We start from the raw sequence: 20,923 nt of genomic DNA, 5'->3' as shown, positions 1-20,923 counted from the left end.
TGTAATGAGCAAACCATTCGAAGCGGAGCTACTTAGGTACGTATACGTTTTCGCCATTGTTTCCTCGCTTAGCAAGCTCATAAAGGCTTTGAGCTTTTCTCATTTTTGTAAAAATTGGGCCGCTCTGTACTGAATATCTTTCTAGTCGTTGAGGCATTTGTATATAGGCTATCACTCCAACGTTTGGAACTGAGGTTTGTGGGTCCATTCGCTGCTTTCCATTTAGGGCTCAACTGCCAAGTTCTCAAGTTCCCCCCAAGAATGAATATCTTTTGGTAAACACCGGCTTATTTTTGTCTGGACTCACTGAACGGTCATGTAATTTCGCACAATTACGACGAACAGTCATGAACTTATCGGGAGATGGTGATTGCTGCCGATACCACACTCGCTAAAGGGCTATCGAATATTGTGCTATTTTCGCCGCTCCTGACAGCACCTCGAATCCACCCCTGAAATCCTAGTGACTCCTGTCTGGATTATGTTAACCAGATGATAATCCTTACCCTGTGCTTCCTGCTAGTTGCACTGCACCTACAGCAACCCTCTTAAAAAGGCCATCTGGGGGTACTAATGGCAAGCAGTCCCCACCGGTTTTCTGTAGGTTTTCCTATCCCTAACTAGACCACCTCCACTTTCAATAATGACGAGAATCACATGAACTCCAGCTGAGGAAGAAAGATCTTACAGCCCTCAGTTTGAAGCTGCCGTCTTTGTTTTGCGTTGAATGGCCAAGGCTCATTACCAGCGAAATTTCGGATAGAAAGCGTTTAGGATGGAAAACAGCGCTTTCTTTGGTAGACTTTTTTGGGTATGTATAGTACCTATCCTTAGCTGATAGGTTTTAATAGCTGCACTGTGGTCAAAACCAGATACACCCGATTGAATACTACCTAATAGGTTATTTAGAGATGGCACTTCTGGAGGTGCACAACTTTTGTGCAAGTGTTCCATTTCCTGACTCATCGATGTTATGTTCTATATATCTTCCGAAAAGAATTCACCCCGGATATCCACGTGAGGACCCCCTTTTGGAGTGGGTAATCACCGTAGATGAGATCAAATACCGTATTTGCTGACCTAGCCGACATCATCCTCACTGGCAGTAGTGTTGGTGTTGAACACTAGCGCTTCTCTGCCCCCAAAACCACAATCTATTAAAGAAAGCCTAATTATAAGCATTATCATTAGCTTAGGGGCAAACGCTTTCGAACAGCAAACTGTATTTAGGACCAAAACGACGTCGAACTGGATGTCTGCGGGCAATAATCAGTGATCAACGTGTGGGATTTTCCCGAAACCTTTTGGCACTGACCGTTTGACACAGTGATACACCATCTGACGTACATCTTGCTGAATCTCTGTTAGCTGATCCACGTGTGGATGCCCTTAAAGCGCTGGTGTTTCGGTTTTCGATTTTTTATGTGATGGATTGTTGAACATTCTCTCGAGATGGAGGCCAAGCTTTTCTGCATATCTCGTGAGCCATCATCGTCTGTATACTGTATCTTCTACACAGTTCCTCTGCCAGACGCCTTAGTTAATGTAACCGGTGTTTTTTGTTTCACCCAGCCTTGCGGCCGCATTGACTGCGGCCAATTGTGCTCCCTCAGTTCGCTCAACCGTTTTCGCTCATGTGGAAGGTGTGCTTCAGTGGAAACGTAAATCACTCACTCGACGGTTGAAAAAGCTCAACGAGGTGAATGAGGATCAGAAGATGAATCCATCACTGGATGCTCTGGGTGATGGTGAGTGTTTATTCGGGACTAGAGAGACAGGCGTCTATACGCATATCACTTCCTCTATCACATCTGATGTTTAGCTGAACTTGACCGTACCATTGGACGCGAAACACTATCTTATTCAGAGGTCTGACAACAGCACTCTAACGGTAGCAGATATTTTATCCATTTTGCATGGTCTCTGCTCTTGGAGTTACATCATTCTAGGTACTCAAATCCACATGTGTTGACACGCATAAAAATAGTTGCGACCACTCATCCACAGAACTATTTAGCGTTTTTCATTCTTCCACTTATGTCATAGGTCGTTTCGCGTTAAGAGGTAACCGTAGATTTAAAAAAAGATTACCGGAATACGCTCCTATTCCGGGCAAAGGAATCCCTACCTAGAGATCTCACCTTATCTTTGTGGTTGGGTTCCAGTCGTACAATAACATTGCGAGCTAAACTGTCTTGAAATCAGTTTCGTAAGGTCCATTAAGGGAACTACTCGCAAGGTTGCTGAAATCTCATCGACAACCCACGATCAGTTTTGCCCTTCTTGGGGCTTATCAGGTAGGCGTAGTCCCCGAGTCTCGGTCAACTTTACGTTTTACGTGAGCTCAAACCACACGAAGTTCGAGAGACGTGCGCTAGGTCTTCAAAACTCGGGTGCCGCCGAAGAAAACTTCATCCATCTGGGATATGCGGACATCGTCCTTCTCGTCTTCCAAAGAGGAAGAAGAAACAACAGTTTCTGAATGAATTTACCCAAGTTGACCGTTTGACATGAGCTTTGCACTCACAAAGTATAAGGTCATGCTTCTGAACATGGATTAGTTTAACACGACACTTACAATCCAGTGAAAGACACTTGAGGTTGTAAAACCATTTAATCTTGGAAGGTGTATACGTTCTGACTGTAGTGTGACAGAGAAGGTCAATGCACAAATCTCTCAGGCGTGAGTTTCGTTTGAGACACATTTAGCGGCAAAGCGGCGTGCTTATGAATCTCAAGGAACGTAGGTATCAGGTTTCGACACGGACTGTTTTACTGTGGATTTGGGACGTGGCTTATGCGAACAGCGGAACTGGAACTTATTCAGGTCTTCGATACCCGTTGTCTCCGAACCATAGCTTGTTCTCGTGAAATAAAATTCACGATTCGCTTTTCGCGTTTTTCTTCTTTTATGGACTGAAGGTATCTGGTAAGATACCAGAGATCATCCTTGTCAGCTTGGTGGAATCATTTTCATCTTTCTCAGTTTAACCCACTAAACTCGCATCACCATGTGTGTAAGGTTGAGAAGTGAAGGAACGCAGCCTTGTAATAGAACACCCATCCGGTAGAATGAAGCACAACATGCAAGTTAGTTTTTTGATAGCAAACTTACCAACGCATGACGCTGGTCTCTGATCGAGGAAAGCGAAACACTCGTTACCAGTCGCTTGCTTTATTTACCTTGTTTGGGCCAATTCATTTCGTGCACTCCTCGATTTGTTTGGTTCTCCCGTCAATCGGTTGCCAAAGGGTGTGCGGTATTCGTTCACGATACGACAACCTTCTTCTTCCAGATGTCTCTGTTCCCTTTTAAATGGTTAGTTATTTGTCCTTTTGACTTTTATCACGCTTCTAGGCAATCAAGATATGTGGATTTTGAAGTCAGGGTCAAACAGCCTCGCAAACAGGCGTGGGACCATCTTCTTTGAGCCCTAGCATGGCCGGAAGTGAGCCATTGGTTGACCAGCTTCATGTCATGACAGATGCAATACAACAGTTCACACAAATGTAGAATAGCTTGGTAGCCAGTTGGTTTAGAGGTCGGCCCATCCAGCGTGCTTCTCTCAAGGGTTCCCGGTTTCAGCACTGCTTTATCTGGGCAACAGTTTTCCCAAAGGTCGCCCAGCATGCAGTCATTGAACCGGCTCACTGGATTTGACAGGTCACTCAGTTGTACCGTGGGGATAATTTTGGTTAAAACGGGCACTCGATCGCACTGATCTGAGAGTAGCGGATTTCGATGACGATTTTCCTTTCAGATCGTGACGAGAGTTGACCATAGGGTATACGCCGGATTCGCGTGACCCATGTGTTCACCAAGCTTTTGTACTCGGGCATAATCCTCCGCTTCCCTTCGAGAAATCACCTTTTGAGGAATCTTATCTCATCACCCTCTTTTTCTGTCCTTCCAGCGATTGCACGTGCAATGCCACCGCTCTTGGAGAGTTACGTGCGTGACAAAGAACTTCACGCTGAACGTGTCAAAGTGTGGCAGGCCGAGTGAGTTGCCCATCCTAATTTATCATCGTTTTGTGCAGTACCTTTCCTATGAGATTGAGAATTCATCTTTAGGGTCATTTCAGCGCATAGTTGCCATACCTTTCGCAGAAAGCAGGATGCTGAGCAACTGGTCTTCTATTAAAGTACTTTCGGAAATACTGGTCTTGTGTATGTCCAGTGTGTGCAAGGACGGCATTTCGTAGTTTGTCACTCTGTTTCTTATGTTTCTGAATACTCAATATGGGAGTGTGACCATTAGCTCTGTCTTATTGATCTTCATAGTTACTGTTCTTGTGTCCAGGCTGAGTACAAGGAGTATGGTATTCGTACTCCACTTAGATGATCCAATTTTTCCACAGAATCTTCCATCGTGAGAGGGCCACCGGCGTTGGCGTGAATCCTGCCTGCGAATAGAACCCAAGCTTAAATTGTTTTCTAGAGCACGGTGGGAGAAGGATGAGATGAATTAGTACAGGCTTTGATACCCCTTAGATTCGTCGAGATGGCTCGGCGGTTAGAGCGCGAATTTGCTGACCGGATGGTCCGTGGTTCGAATCCGGTCTCTGCCTCTTGACTTTCCCTGTCTAGAATTGCGCAACCTGGCAGTAGCTCAGCCCCAGTGCTTCCTTTTGGTGGCACGGCAGTTAGGCACTGAAAGGGTGCTCCAGCTGAACGATATATATGTTCGTCATGAAGACGACTGCCTATCTTGCCATTATGTACAGCCTACCCATCCTTGATCTCCTACATCCCAACAGCTCTTAGTCAACTGTGCGTATTTTTTCACCTCCTGCATACGCAATATCACCTCATTTCCCAATGAATCTCTTTCGGGATCCTCAGATGGTGATGTATTTTTCGGTCATTCGTGGTCTGAAGCCCTGATCTGGAACGTCTGTGCACTGCGGTTACATTATTCCCACCTGCTCCCAAAAACTACAGCCTTTACGGTTGGATTGTGCATGGCTATGAAGGGGTCATTTTACTTCCAGTTTTCTGTCTTTTATGTTGCATATTCAAGATACAGTGTGGAACACAAAATAGGATGAACAATCTCTTTGACCAAATGTAACTTTATATGGCTAACGGGAGAATTCCACTTGGATTGATTTCAAATCAGTGTGTTGCAGGAGGACGGACTTTTACGTCAATAGAATCTGGAGAACTTGATTTTTAAGGCGAGATGCAAGAGGTTTCGAATCACTTCTTGGTGGACGGCTGTAAAATGGCTCCTTTGTAGTCGGTGAACCATCCCGAATATTTCTGCATCGGATGGGTAACCAAAGACCTCACTAGGCAATTTCCACCCGTCTGCTTTGTGAAGTTTGTGGGATACTTGAGACCGCCTGCTTCACACTGACTAAGCGATTTATTGAGCAGCCGAACTAAATAAGCTTCAAAACACCCCTGTCTTCACATCACTTGATGACACAACTAAGTGGCTCAAGACTCGTACTGCAGTGATTGAAAGAATAATTAAACACCGGAATTGTTTAAGCGATGCCTAGTGACGGGAGACTGAAAAAAGCAAACTTAGCCACTGCTGCTATTTGTTGCGTGGCTAGTGAACGATTCTGGCTGCGTTGGTTCAAATGGTACAAAGCACTTCCGGATGCGAATCCCTGACCGAGGAGCGCAAATCCTGACCATTTCCGCTCATCGGGCTTCTCACCGGCCTTGTTATCTCGATAGTTTTATCCCACAGATGACTGTGAACGCGGTGACAGTACTCATCTAGCGTACACGGCTTTGATCACCTTTCGGCAGTCAAAATGGAGTGCGTTTCATCTTTAGAACCGGATAGGCCGTTACTGCTACACATTCGTGTAAAATAGGGTGGGATGTTGGGTAGATGCGGCTTCCTTAAAAACAAAAGCTTCCATCCCGCGCTGCGTTGATGCCTCAATATTTACTCCTTTTGCACTATGTCTCGCTGTGTTCTTTCCGGTTCAGATGCAGCTGAAAACAACTTCCACGCCCCCTTCCCAGATGTAGATGTTTCAAAGCCACTTAGAAATTTCCGCCTGAATCTTATGGTGCCTCGATGTCGAGGAACCATAAGGTTTCTACTGACGCACTAAGTGTTTGTCAATTCATCTTTAAAGTGTTACCTTGACATCTGAGAATACCTTTTTTGACTATGAAAAGATATAGATAGAAGGTTACCCTTCTGTATTTGTTTTGTGTGCCACGTGACAAAGAGGACTGTCGCTGTATTCCATACCTTCATGGTTGTGAAGGTATGGAAGGTATGGCTACTCTTACATTCCTGTCCCCTTTGGTTTACAGAAATGCAGAACAAAACGATACAGCTCCAGCGACAGCTGATGGAGCTGCACCACCCAAGCGTAACCCCAAACCCGGACCCCCTAAAAAGCTGTTTCGCTGGAACGTGGAGTGTCGGTGAGTGCAAGTGTTTGCCGCCTTAGCGCGTCGTGTTGTATATTCTTATCTGTACGGTATAGAGCAGTCCGACCCCTAACTAAGTGCTGCCATATTCAAGCACCATTTATGAATAGAAAGATATTGTTTGTGAATTAAGTCCGCCCACTCCAGGTGCGGTTGTCTTTTTGACTTGTGCACCACTGTCTCTCCTTTAGAGCACGCCTCGCACCAACCATATATTATTGCGTTCTTTGTACTGAAGAAACACTGCGCCACTATTTCACCCCTTCTTGGAATCATCGGTAGGGCACATCTCACAGAACTCCTGGAGGTCATGCATGTAAGGCCAATAACATCCTGATGCAGAATTACCTCCGCCATGAGTCTACTGTTGCCTGACGGAGCAAATTGATTTATCCTCAGCTGTTAAAAGGGCCAAGAGGAAAACAAAACCGGGATTCACAAAAGTGAGAAAAAAACCTAAAATGAGCATCGGTTATAAGGTCATCTCATGATAGCTTTGGGTCAGTAGGGTTCCTCGATGATGAATCCCGCTAGTGTGAGGCGTCTTTTCTCCTCTCGCGAAGAGGAGTACCGTGTCGTTTCCTAAAAATTGGTAGCTGAATATAAATGACTCCGTTGTGACTCCTGTTCCCCGTCGTCATTCCGAGCTGTCTTCTAGATTCCTTTGTCACCTTGTCTCATCCCATTTTGGAACGCTCTTTAAGTTGACCGTCAGTTTGTCGGGGTGTGATGGCTCAAGTGCGTAGAGCGCGAATTTACTGACCGGAAGGTCCGTGGTTCGAACCCGACCTCCGCCTCTCGAATTCCTCTGTCTAGGCCTGGGCAACCTGGCAGTATTTCAGCTCTCGTGCTTCCTTCGGGTGGCATGGCAGTTAGGCACCGAAAGGGTGCTACAGCTGAACAATTATCTATTATTTATTATTCCAATTTGTCCATCCCAGTACATTTCTCTCTCCCTCTTCAGCCATTTGTTCGAGTCAGTCGTTACTTTGCGCTTGCAAAGCTACCACACGCTGAATTTGAAGGGACCTCGTGAAGAGTATTTGCGTAACCTTTTCCCCACTTTGATTCAATTATGGCCGGACGGTTGGATTACGAATGCGTAAGTATTCTTCGTACTGTCTTCATTTCATAACAACACAGTTGTGTTTCTGTTTTTTAAGCGGTTGAAAAAGGGAGTGGCTGTGTTTGTTCTGTGGCGTCGATCTAGCCGTAACTTGTTTACCGAAGTGCTTTCGCAACTTTAGTTTCGGAGTTAGTTTCGTCAGCTTCGTAACTTTGTGATTCTGTTTTCCGATTTCATTTTCACAAGTTACTTCTCACATTCCAAGTTAATTAGCTGCATTTTCACTGTCATTTGGATTACTGCTAATAAGCAACAGCTGAATGCAGCGGTTTGGGAATTCCGGGGTCATGCATGGTCATGCGTACTATACCGGTGTCATTCGTCATGCATCAGGTGTTTCTCTGTTTCCAAATAAAACTCATCTCCCGAAATCTAATGAGGAACTATGTCAAATACATTTGATTTTCTCATATCGGTAGTCAAATTCTGCAAACAGTGGATCCAACGATCTCGACAATCATTGCTTGTTGGTGAGGATATTGTATCCGACTGGTCTTTTTCAGCAATTCGAGGCGATAACTTGTCAGCATTCCGGGTTCGTTCAACCCGCCACTGGACGCCGACTGTGTAGCCGGTCAGTACACACGTTTAGGAACTAGAAGCCTATCTTTCTCCCGTGTGACTGACCAGTACATCAATTTTGACTGAGCAAAAGAGCCCACCTTTAATATGCCTAGATGATATTTTTCGCTCCCTGGTGACAGTCCCGCCAGCGGTCCTTATTTGGGACCTTGCTGCATTTTTGTTACTGCGGTATCTTGCGTCATTTCAGAACCTGATGAGTTCGTGAGAAATGTTACGTAATCGAAATCGTTCAGCTGTAACACTCCTTCGGTGCCTAGCTGCCATGCCACCCGAAGGCGATACGAGGGCTGATATACTCCCCAGTCGTTCAGTTCTAGACGGGAGAAATCGAAATGCAGTTGTCAGGTTCGAATCGCGGACCTTCCAGTCAGTAAATCCGCCCTCTAACCACTGACCGAGGTTTACACAGGCTACCGTTTTAGGCTCCAAACATCCGTATTTCCTTGTGTTATGGGTCGTTTCTGGACTCCGTTTCTCTCTCTGAATTGTCTTCTGTTCCTGTTTAACCACCTGACCGATGTGCCACTTCGCTGTTAGTCCAACTACCTCTGATATCCGTTTATTTATCATACTGAGTTCAGTTCCGGTAAGAACTACACACAACAGGTCTAGTCTGATTTTTCTTACATACCTCTCCTTCCAGGGCCCTCTGGAGAGCCGCGTTGCCTGTCTTCCAGAAATTCACTGCTACCCAGTAAGTACTATTGATAACCGTTGATAACTCGCCCCATCCGTGTAATGCGTGATGGACACTAATTATATCCGTTTACCTGTTTTCGCTGACGCTATCGCGCAAAAACAACTTCGCCTGGGGGGGTCGAAATGCTCCCGGGACGTTCGCTTACGGACACCGAGTATACGGACGATATTGCTCTCCTTGGTTCAGATCCCTAAAAAAATTCAATTCATTTTAAATAAACTAAGTAACTTTGTCGCATGGTTCGGCATGCGCTTCACATCTGCAAGGTGTAAAGTGTTGCCACAAGACTGAGTGGGATCAAACCCAAACCTCATGCTTGCAGGTGAACCAGTCGATGTGGTAAATAAATGTGTTTACCTGGGCAATTGTTTACGTTCCGTTGGACTGATTGAAAATGAGGTTATTTCTCGAATCAGAAGGACCAGGGCAGCTTTTGCCAACCTGCGACCCCTATGGCGCCGACGTGACGTGAGTTTCTTTGTGAAGGGCAGAGCTAACACTGTGGCGGTACGATCCACACTGGTTTATGGATCAAGGACGTTGGCTCTACGCACATAGGAAGAATATCAGTGTCTGACCAGCGGTACCTTCGAAGTGTTGTGACTTCAAGTATGGTGGGATCATCGGACTAGTAATGCTGATGTACCCCAGATGGTTTTGAGAAGAAGGATCTCTCCCGCGATAGATGACTTAACCGCGCTTCATAAGTTACGCCTGCTAAGACATGTGCTCCGCATATCAGAGGACTCTGTGTCGCAGAGAGCTGCTTTCGCCCAGCCCTGTACTGCGTGGAATCGACCGAGAGGTGGACAGTGGATCACTGTGAAACGAAGTATGAAAACACTAACCAGTAAACTTAGTCGGGTTGACAACTGCCGCCTCCCCGAATGAGGACCCCGGAACTCGACTCATCAATGGTTAGTGACATTGGCAGACATGGCCCAATCACGCAACCAGTGGCGCTATTTCATCAAAGCTATCGCCTTCAATGCGTAGCCACCCTATTCCCGAACTGACTGAACATGCCGTCATCTCACAGGCTTGACTGCCTCTCCTGCACTCTCCCACTTTCCGGTGATGGAAACTGAAGCAGCTGGAACCGATGCGCATATGGTTTATAGGTGACAAATTGGTTGGTTGATTAATGGAGTGTCGTCTTATACAAATAGTATTCCCGGCCCCCATCATATTACTTGACATTTAGACAATAATTTCGTTTTTGCTGAGCTAAGCGTTTTGGTGTGTGTTCATGTATTCAAGTACTTGACAGTGTAGCACTTTTAATTCACTACGTTCAGCTCAGCTCAGCAATATTAGATTGGCGGACGACTGTTTTCCTAATCCATTCACTTTTCCTATCCGGGAAACGTTGAGTATGAATCGGGATTAGCGTTTTATTAGATTAATACCCCTGATCGATGTTTCTTCTTGAATATTTCCTCAGCCCTTCACCGATTGTCAACAATTCCAATGGGAAAAATTCAACACCAACAACATCTGCACCACCGACGCCCAATGTGCCATCATTGAGTCCCGTACCTTCCATCAATGGATCGGTTAGAAACGGTCTCTCCATACCTAAGACAAAATCTCCGCAGTCTGTGAGCAATCCTTCCGGTGCCCAGCATACTTTCTCTCCAGTTTCCGTATCAATGTCGAACACCCGATCTCCAGTCACTTGTTCCCCTTGCACAACTGCTGTTCCCACAGTTGCACCTTCACGCGATCCCATCTTCCAACAACTTCAAGGCAAACAGACGCCGACAGTTTGTCTGACTGACGTTGCTCCCTCACTAAAATCTACTCAAACACAGGACGCTTTACGCACGATGCTCAATTCTAAAGTGGCACCGCACACCCCGACCCGCACGGACACCGACTCCACGCAGCACGTGCGACTAACCTCTCCACCTGCAATACAAAGCTCTGTTCACGTCAGCCTTACCCCTACTGTTATCAAAAACAAGCCGACACCGAATTTCGCGCACAACGTTCGTGGACCGCTGCTAGTTCAAAACATGGCCACGACATCTGGTCAGCGCACACCGACCGTCGCTGCATCCGTAGCCACTTCAGTCCACTTTCTTCATTCAGGTCAGGCGCAAGCTACCCCTTCCAGCCAGTTAGCGAAGAATGAGAGTGGCGCCACTCCGATTTCCACAGTATCTTTTCGGTTGCCCTCCATCAACTCGCTCTACGTCAATTCGAATGCGCCACAGCATTCTTTGGGAGTTGGCATGTCCAGTCCAACTTCGGTGGGATCTCAACTGTGAGTTTTTTCGCTCTACTTCCTTTTTCTCGCACCAATACTTCGGTGTTTAACAGGGCACTTTTCCCCCATGTCGCTCGACAGCTTGCTGTCTAGACGTTTCTTTTTTATCTGCCCAGTCCATATTTCACTGTAACGCCTATGTTGCGCTCCATTCATGAACATCGTGTCCGCTTTTCTCACTATAGCTATCACATCCTTTGGGTGCGTAGAGCTTTTGCTATTATGATTTTGCACGCGTTCTTCATCTAGTCCGCAAACATAAATTGGATCCCGCGGCTATTAACATCAAACGAATTGATCAGCGAAATCGTTAGACATAGTCAAGTAACAGTCCGTGATGCTCTTGCATCAAATCGTTAACTACCAGTCCTGATCCTCTTGACGGTCCTCTTCCACGCGTAGCTGTCACCTCCCTATTCTCTGTATTAGCAGCTAACGAAAGTAACAACCGGGACCAACGTTTACATGGTCTCTATCCGACATGATTCAAGCTTGTGGATAGGATCAAAAATGTTGTGGTTAGTTGGTTTGCCACTTGAAAGATTCGCGGTAATCACATGTGCCGCGGTGCGTTTTCAACGAGCATAGCTGCTCAGCGGATCAATGGTAGTGGACGACTGGTCAACGAACTGCAAATTAGAGAAGGAATGCCATAGGTGTGGTATGTCTGTCTGTCTGTCACCTTGAGCCGTTTTCCCGCCAGTTTTATTAACGATAAAAATTAGATTGAGGCGTGGCTCGCCTTCCATGATGGAGTCCTCGTGATCCCTCTCGGAGACATTGCACGAAATGGTAGATGACCGATGTCAGTTGTCAATTTCTTTCCAGATTGTCCGGCTGAACGCTCGGTGTAGGCACCCCAGAATGCTTGTGATAGGCCAGCACCAGATCTCCTCCCTCACCCAGGCTGTTCTCGGTTCATTCTAAGACCTTAAATATTATTATTAGACAAACTTTGTGGTCGTATGGCAGTGAAGCATCAAGGTAAACACCGATGTTGCTGTCTCTGATGATGGTGGCGATGCAGTTAAGCTTGGTCACAGGTGTTGACCTACTTTCTTTAATTTGGTGCACAGGTCTCCAGCGTATTCACAACAGCAACGACGATATACAGAACCAAGACCTCCTCCAAAACAGATTGTAAGAACGCCTCCCATGCAATTACCGACAACCGTACAAGGGGTATTGATCAACCCAACACCACAGCCTCCAAAACGCACTTTTGCGACACCCACAACTGGTGATGCTGTTGACACTAGTGGGAAACAGTCGACAACTTATCAACAACTGGTTAATCAGTCATCCACAGTGACCCTATCCAGCTCACAGATTGACCAATTGCAACAACGCGCACTTGTGTCCAGTACTCGATCCAGCCCTTCAGTAAACACACCAACTCTTCCTGTTGCCGGTACCATCCTGTTACCACGCCAACCCCCTCCGGCCCATCAGCAGACCGCGACCACCCAGGCCTACCATCAGCGTCTGAGCGTGCAGTTCGCGACATTCGCTCCAACCGCCCATACAGGCCTGTTCATCACTGACGTGAAGACGAACGATCAGCGACTGATGAATCCAAGTAAGAAGCAGTCTATTTACACACTTTATCTCTATCACTAATAGAATAAACCATTCCCTGGTCCACTCTTCCAAGTTTGTGAATGCAAACGGAGGATCTGTTAGTGCTATTGTCTTTTACTCGAAGTGATGTCAGAAGATGAATAACACTAACATGGTGGCTACCAAAGACACTAGTACAATTGGATAACACACAAAAAGGAAAGAGACTTATCGAGTTCTTCGTTTTATTACTTATAGTAGATGCAGCTGGGGTTTGTAGGACGCAGTTGAATTGAATGCGGGTCTTGACCGATCGTGTTGAAATCTGGCCTGTTTCTTGTCGTTTAATCCAAAACGATATCGAGCCCAGACTTTTCCTGCACAGTGAGTCATGCATAGGTTTGAACTGACTCTGGTTAAGGCGCTGTGTGAAGTGACGAGCGTCGGCATCCTGCTGTCGTTGGTCCGCATATATATAAGTTTACGTTGTGAGTGAGGATGCGCTTGCGCATTGTTTGTCTTAGGATAAGATTCCAATAATCTCGGTTTGTCGTGGGGCGAATGTTCATGACATAATCATAACAGGAATGAAACAGTGGGTGTGCATGCGTTAAACAACTTATGTGAGTGTTTGGAGGTAAACATTGATGAGGTAGTAACCGAACTGGGAAAGCGGTTGACGGGATGGTAACCAACAGATCAACTTTTCTTGTTCAAATACCTCCACCAGCCACTACTACTTCATACTCCCCCAATCCAAAAACTAAAGACAATTTGTTTAATGTCGACCGCAATAGAGGCTATCGATGTATCGTCTCTTGGGGAGCATTCTTCTTCTGAAGAATATGAGTGCGATACCTCACGTGTAGAGGTATTCGGAGGACCTGTTCACGGTAATTTTGCGGTGCAACTTGGCCACAACACTTTTGTTCGACGAGGGGACTCTCACAGGGTCTTAGAAGCTCTTTTGGGTTCGAACGTAGATGTTACCTTATTGGTTGTGGTCGTGTTTTTTTTACGGTGGCTATAGCTGTTTTCATCCAACTTCTTAAATCGAAAGGTCAATGCCGCATCTGCAAACAGCTTATCTGGTATTAAGGGTTCCATCTGTCATAGTTTTATCTACCGAAGGTGTGGAGATATTTGAAGCCATTTTTTCTTGTTGGTTTTGTTTATGCGTAAGCCTGACATGATTGCGGAATCGGGTTATGAAGTGGACGGTAAAAAGTGGTCGTTGGACACGGCAGTTTTGTTGGCATCAACTGCGCAATTCCACACCTCCATTCATGACTGTCTGCAACAACTGTATTCTCTTCAGGTAAAACATAAAGCTGACGGAAATTCGGGAACTGCGCCGACCTGATGAGCCGCAAGAGGGGCGAAACCGGTCGTAGGCTGTCGACGAATTTTCAGCAACCTTAGGAGTAGTGTATTAAGCCTATACATGTATTTTTTCATTGACTGGGTTAGCTATTACGCTTCCTATGACTCACAACCCTTTGTGTGTATACACGGACACTTACTCGTTTGAAGAAGAATCATCTTGTCGTCACACATAGATGCCTGTCGCCGTGGACGATGTTTCTAGATCTTACTCGCAGTTTGTGGAGAGGAAAAACTGCTCTAATCCGTAGCTCTTCAAGGGTTTTGTGACGGAACAGTTTTGTTCAACAAGTTCTGGTCCACTCTGAGTTATTTGCGTACGATATCCTATTGAATTTCACCCACGCCCCCAGTGCCTGTTTGTTGATATCTCTGTCGTATGTCTTTTTTCACTCTTATGTACTCTCTACTCCACACATTACCTATCTCATTTTCCATTTTTTCAGACAAGAAAGAATAACCATCACGCCGGTCCGTTCATTAGCCACACATGGTGTTGCATTTATACTGTTTCACGCGTTTTTTTATAAAGCCCTGTTCAGTCTGACCCCAAACTGTTCTACTGCCAATACGAGCAACCAATCAAAGACTTCCAATTTCAGGTCGTTCATCCGCTTCCCCTCAAAGTTTATATCCGGTAATCCGTTTGCACTTTTCTAATGGTGCACTGAGAGTGTGTGACTTCGTATAATGTAGTTGTATATTCTTTTTTTCCCCATGAATATGTGGTCAATCATATACTGTTTGCAAGACGACGTTTGTTATCCTTTTGTTTGGCTTCCCAGTCAGTATGGCGAGATTTCATGTCTTTTCCCGACATATGGCCTCTCGATCCATGTTCGTTTCCACCCTGAAATATGAACCAAACAGATATCGTCATCAAAAGTTACGAGTTTGATTGTTAGTATAAGATGACCGACCATCTGCGGCCTCTAATGTGATATCCTTAGGATTGGTAGATTCGATTTACGCTCCTGCACGGTCAGGATAGTCAATAGTTCTGTGAAATCGGGCGTCTGCTTAGGTTTAATAAGAAACTAAGCTGAAGTTCACACTGATCCTGCTTATTTGTTCATCTTCGATCAGAATTACCCCGTTTTCGTCTGGAAACAGAAAAGTTAGATTTAGATTGCTTGTGGGCTGATCTGGATCCCGATCTAGTCAAACGTAGACAACTCCACATTGTGCTGAAGCGAGGTCGGATCAAAATCTACGGCACTGTGGCGAGGATACGTTGTGAACTACCAGAAAGCAATTATCTAAGAGTCACCCAACGTGATTTAGCTCCGAAACCCATCACGAAGATACTAGACCTTACCATGATGTGACGATTCGCGCGCGTTCCTCTGCCCATTAAGCTATACTAGGATGTCTGTACGATACTCATGGTTTCACACCAATGGTCAGGGGCCTGACGAACACAGTCTGCTGGCCTTCCAAGTTGTGGATTGTAACACGCGAATGCACTTGCATTTCCCGGCGAACACCGCTGCCCTGCGGTCAGGACTTTCAGATAATGACTTTGATTGAAGACTCTAATCATCTTCCTATATAGGTATGGGTGCCCTGACAGTATCCCAGCCCACGTACGACCATGGACCGCACATATACAAGTAAACTCATGTCACGTCGACCATCGCGTTGTGCCATCAGCCGAGTCGCCTTGCTGCATTCAGCTAGGCAGGTCAGCGAAAACATACTACTACTGACGCCTCCCTTATTCTTTCACATACTTCCTCCTCCACACCCCATCACTAACGCGCTCCTTGTAGACCAGGCACTGATAATTCCGTCCGCCTGCTTTGGTTTTCCGTTTGCGCGTCCCCCGGTGCTGACAACTTCAGGCACCTCGAAACCACTCTTCAAGCCTGGACGCCTATTCCATTTGGCTGCCTTCAGTGTCTGCACTCTGAAGCAAGAAGGTCAACAAAATGCTCTTGCTCTCACATTTGACTCGCATGGAGGTGACTGTGCTGTATTTCAGTATCAATAATTCAAGACGCAAACGCAGGAGTTGAGCTAACCGCCGCACCACTCTCCAATCGCTTCGGGTTACGCACCTCTGGTGATCCAGAGGCCGCTGTAGCAGAATTACCGCAGTGAAACATCAGTGTCAACGCTGATGTTGCTGTCTTTGATGATGATGATGTGACAGACTATGCAGTGGTCGGTATCGTTCTAAGTCACCAGATGGAGGAGGTCTTTGGTTGACTGTAAATTCGTTGCTATCCGCCTGTGGGCGGTTCGTCCGGTAACACCTGTGAAGGAATCTCACAAGGGGGAAGTTGATTGCTCTCTGTTTGTCGTGTCTGCTTACACCACAACTGACTATAGCTCTGACACCATTAAAGTCAAGTTTTATGGCGCCCTGAACGCCCCGTTGCGGCGAGTAAAAGCTCAGATATCAGTGTGGTTGTCGAAGATCTAGGTAGACAAATGAGAAGGCTTAGCGCATCTGAGACTCAGTTGGTGGTGGACGTGCATTGGACTCGGTACGTATGGACACTGGTGAACGATTGCTTCAGCTGTGTGCTGACCTCAGGCTGTTACTGTGTAGTACTAACTTTCGAAATAGCCGAAGTCCTATGGCAACGTGGTGTCCTCCAAAGGCGCGCTGGTCACGAACTCAAATCGATCACACTACCACCAGGCACCAATGGTATGGATGAATAACTGATCGCCGGTGGTTTTGGAACACATTTATAGATTCCGGCCAGGCGTTCGTTCGGAGTCGCATCTTCCTACGTTTGCCAAGGCGCCGTAAGGTGCGCACAATAGCAACTGAGAGTCTCGTAGACTCGGAAGTTAGACGAATTTATTGGAATGGTCTTCTGGAATCTTCCGACTGCTTTACCATTTTATGGAAATCCATACTGAGACCTGGTCGCCGCCTCTTTGCACAGTGCTGGGAGCTTTTCTCGTACAACGGCCCTACCAGGCCCGCTCAAGCGTGGATATCAGACAGAACAGTGAATGTCGGAGAAATATATCCCGCGATCGTGAACGTAGTTTGGTGCGGCGGATTGTCAGATGATAGCTGAAAGTGAGCGTGCGCGCGAACGTGAAGCTCTGTGGACACCGAGGGCTAAGGAAATGGAAGAGGCATAGGTAGCCTTCAAGGATGAGGTCAGCGTGATCCCGTATGCGCCTAATCAGGGACACTGCAAGATATTGCTGCTGATAGATGTAAACGGCTTTTTGGTTGTCAGTTTCTGTCCAGATTACCTGAGTGAGTGTCTGGAGGTGTAGGCACCTAGAAATGATTGATGGGCTAGCGCTTAGTCGCTTCCTCATCCACGTTTGTTCTTTTGTCTTCACAACAAGACTCATATAAGTCGATTGTTTCGCAGTGAAGCATATTTTGAACAGGGATGTTATGCTGTGGTGCTGTGATTACGGTGCTCCGAAACTTCGCAATATAGAACGGTGTGAAGCACGATGGGTGGACAGAGAAACGCTATACACAAGTGACACTACAGTGAGTTCTTACACCCTGAAGAGAAACCCGTCAAATGGGCTGGAAAATGAATGAAATTGTTGACTCGCGGGTCAGAAAGCCAATCATGCCAACGTAGTCTATCGGTCCGACGGTTGTGAATCGACGCTGTCAAAGTCTAACCACCGGGTATTAGACAGCGTATGCCCTTCCGGTGGGAAGCACCCGTCGTAAGAACCCAACTGCTCGCAAACTAGGACATGTCACTTATTCACGAGTACTTCACGTATACATCTTAATAGCCTATAGAAATCCCTAAACTGTTGCTACTTCCCACAGGTTTGACACAGTGGATAGGATCGAAGCATGGTTCGTGTACACCTGGGAATTCATCCTCCAAATTTGTTTGTTGTCGGCGCATCACCAGCGCTTTAGCCAGCTGCATTCGTTAGCTTACAGGTTCTTATTTCGAGCTGTATAGCGGGATAGTTAACTAGAGCCCACAGTGACAGTTCTTTTTAGGCGTCATTTACCTGACTTGATGAAATCAATATACACAGAGGAGTGCCATTGTGTTTGAAGAATCGACAAAAGCGCGTGCTTGAAAAAAAGCAAGAAAGTATTAGTGTTGGCGTGCTAAATCCACACTTGCCACGTGTGCAGTACGATGTGGGCAATTCAGGTCTTGACAAACAACCGCTAGACTACACAAGCCACAATCTGACGCATGCAGATTGAAAAGCAGTTACTTATTTTTTCACCATACTTTCGCTAGACCCGCCCCTTAGTACGTAACTTCCTTCCCATCAACTGCGATTCGTCTTTAGACATCACGGTCAAGCTAAAGTCCAACGGAATGTGCTACCAAAACCCTTGGCAAAAGGATCGGTAGGGCTACTGCATGTTGTGCCCTCCTATATCAGCGTTAACATTTTACGGGCACGAGAATTACTTCTGGCTGAGAAGTAGAGGCGGAATAAAAATGTATGCAACAAAGCGTAGTTTGTGCATAATACGCGGTCGCAAACGATCTAAACGACCGGTGGTTTTGCGAATATTGCCCACTCATTTGAGAAACGGTTGTCGTGTGTTCGTTTTCTAACATCCGGGGTTTGGGGGTGGGAGGTGGCCCAAGTGGTTGTGCGCGAATTTACTGACCGGATGATCCGTGGTTCGAAGTCGACCTGTTCATCTCGGGTTCTTCTGTCAGGGCTTGGGTAAACTGGCAGTAAAGAACTGGGATCCGAACATCATACTGGTCAAACGGTAAAGCGGAATCACCAGCAAAATGGTGACGGTCGCGAAAGTTTTGTCAGAAAGACACCTATTTTGCTATGTCTGACCGCAATGATGCAGTGCAATCTCACCAGGCTGAGTGTTGTACTGCAGAACGGAGGAAGGGGCTTTGCAGCGCTTTCATCATGCTGGAGGGACAGAGCGCACAAGCGTTTCTGTAGCTCGAACACCCGCCAACTGTCCTCTTTATAGCAAGGGGATAAGGTATGGGATAAATTCGTTTGCGGGTGCAAAGTTAAAGAAGAGACGTATGGGTTGCTCGTGCAACTTACCGATCCTGGGGTTCACCGCTGTCCTGTCGAATTGCTTTTTGGTCCTCACTTGAGGTTCTCGAATATGCCTCCTCCTGCCTCCCGGACAGTAGTTCAAGAGCCGTGATTTGGCTTGTTGACGTCAATCGACCTTGAGCTAACTGGTCTTTCTGGTCACCATCTGCAGTTAACGAAATTAAATCGGTTGCTCCACCTTCAGTACCATTGTCGCTATGTTGGATGCGCCTTGTTCGAAGAATGCAATGGAGTCGGAAATAGCACAACGGGAAAGTCAGTTACGCGTCATTGCTTGCTTGTAATCAAGTCAGCGCATGGACCAGATCAATCCAGATTTATCTCAATTATAGGTAAAAACTGGAGCGAGATGGCTGTAGTGGTTAGAGCGCGAATTTACTGACCGGAAGGTCCGTGGTTCGAACCCGACCTCTGCTTCTCGACTTCCCCTGTCTAGACTTGTGCATTCCGGCAGTATCCCAGCCCTTTTGCTTCCCTCGGGTGACATGGCAGCTAGGGGAAGGAAGGGTGTTACAGATGAACGATGAGTGGAAACTCACAGGAACGAATTATTGGAGACATTCAAGCCTGTTGTTCAACTCTGGGGCGAACCGATTACCTTATCCCTGGGTTTTGTTGTTCACGCCCATCACTCAGTGCGAGTGGTGTGATTTTTATCCTTATTTCAGCCTTCATAAATCCATCAGTGTGTTTTTATTTGAAATAAATGATAACCGAATCAATCACTTTCAAGTCCTCGTGCGTGTGGAGATAGGATAGAGCTGCGTATTTGGCATGTGCGCATGTACACGCTGTTCGGGCCAGCAGGTTTCAGAAACGGCTTCAGCTTACTCAAGAGTCCACGACGGTGTCATATTGGGGTCACCGTTGTGTTAGTTCGCCTCAGAATTTCTAACTTCAAGGCGCGTAAACTTTTACAACTTAGCATATCAACGATGAACTGGCAAACACTAGTTCTTTAGAGAATGAGTAACTATGGACTCCGGTGCCACCAAAACACACCCGCTTTTATACTTTTGTGCACGAATCGATGAAGCCTGTTCTACTTATCAGTATGCTTTCTGCTGAAAGGAATTCGTTTCTGTCGGGGAGCGCATATGGGCTTGCGTAGCTGTGGTCGCATATTCCCTAGTTTGAAGTGAATAGCGGAGCATATGGGTGTGCCGCCTTCTGGATGACTGAAAAACTGAACTACAGGCAAGTACACACAAACGGTCCTGAGGAAGCTAGGACACAAGGTTGACGGAAACCCGGAGACTGTGCCTACCTGATGAGCCCCAAGTAGGGCGAAACCGGTCGTGGGCTGTCGATGGATTTTCAGCAACCCTATGAGTAGTACATTACAAATATACAAGCTAGGACACTGTTATCTGACTGGCACTTGAACTCGAGGTGTTGTGGCAAATAGTGTTAGTACAAAAGTCCGAAATTCAGAGAATCGCCTGAAGGGACCTACACTCATCGTTTGACCTTACGATTGGCGCCCTATGTTACTATGGCGTGTTAAACAAATTCTAGGAAGTCGAAGAAGGAATCCCGCCAGGGGCAGGCGACTTCACTCATCTTACTAAGCTCAATAAGTGAAGATCTACTCTATAAAATTTATTTCTTCTAAAAACTACCAGAATCGAAGCCACTTGTGTACATCCAAATTAGATGCCAGTTTTGAAGGTTATCAACAATTTGAAAATAAGAGTGGCGTGTTTACCAAACCTTTTTGAAGAGAAAAGAGTGGCCTTTCCTGGGAATACAATCGCTTACGTGTCTGCTGACACCTGGGACTCGTTAGGTCGATGTGATGGGATTCGATTCTCTGATGCCCTGCTTCTAAATTCACATGGTTAACCCAAACATGTATGTAAACCCA

The 20,923-nt window shown here is 46.3% G+C and overlaps 3 protein-coding genes across 3 annotated transcripts in view; 1 reads left to right on the top strand and 2 right to left on the bottom strand.

Moving 5' to 3' along the window:
* The window catches only part of T265_06094 (hypothetical protein), a gene marked incomplete at both ends in the record, with an annotated part of 24,159 nt that extends 8,019 nt beyond the window's left edge, over positions 1–16,140 (top strand). Inside the window, 10 exons of the mRNA XM_009171272.1 lie at positions 1–36; positions 1,573–1,748; positions 3,915–4,002; positions 6,292–6,405; positions 7,376–7,513; positions 8,766–8,816; positions 10,267–11,091; positions 12,171–12,673; positions 15,882–16,001; positions 16,049–16,140. The exon at positions 1–36 is cut by the window's left edge and continues 34 nt beyond it. Of these exons, the coding sequence (XP_009169536.1) occupies positions 1–36; positions 1,573–1,748; positions 3,915–4,002; positions 6,292–6,405; positions 7,376–7,513; positions 8,766–8,816; positions 10,267–11,091; positions 12,171–12,673; positions 15,882–16,001; positions 16,049–16,140 (2,143 nt within the window). The remainder of the gene's footprint in view (positions 37–1,572; positions 1,749–3,914; positions 4,003–6,291; positions 6,406–7,375; positions 7,514–8,765; positions 8,817–10,266; positions 11,092–12,170; positions 12,674–15,881; positions 16,002–16,048) is intronic.
* Positions 4,438–6,768, bottom strand: T265_06093 (hypothetical protein; the record flags this gene model as incomplete). Its single annotated transcript, XM_009171271.1, has 2 exons — positions 4,438–4,710; positions 6,760–6,768. The coding sequence occupies 2 exons, from the start codon at positions 6,766–6,768 to the stop codon at positions 4,438–4,440; spliced, it is 282 nt and encodes a 93-aa protein (XP_009169535.1).
* The window catches only part of T265_06092 (hypothetical protein), a gene marked incomplete at both ends in the record, with an annotated part of 19,987 nt that continues 12,773 nt past the window's right edge, over positions 13,710–20,923 (bottom strand). The window contains 2 exons of the mRNA XM_009171270.1: positions 13,710–14,887; positions 19,042–19,266. Of these exons, the coding sequence (XP_009169534.1) occupies positions 14,839–14,887; positions 19,042–19,266 (274 nt within the window). The remainder of the gene's footprint in view (positions 14,888–19,041; positions 19,267–20,923) is intronic.

Source organism: Opisthorchis viverrini, assembly GCF_000715545.1.
Source record: "Opisthorchis viverrini unplaced genomic scaffold opera_v5_134, whole genome shotgun sequence".
In the NCBI taxonomy this organism is placed as follows: domain Eukaryota; kingdom Metazoa; phylum Platyhelminthes; class Trematoda; order Opisthorchiida; family Opisthorchiidae; genus Opisthorchis; species Opisthorchis viverrini.
This window is presented reverse-complemented; position numbering and strand designations above follow the sequence as displayed.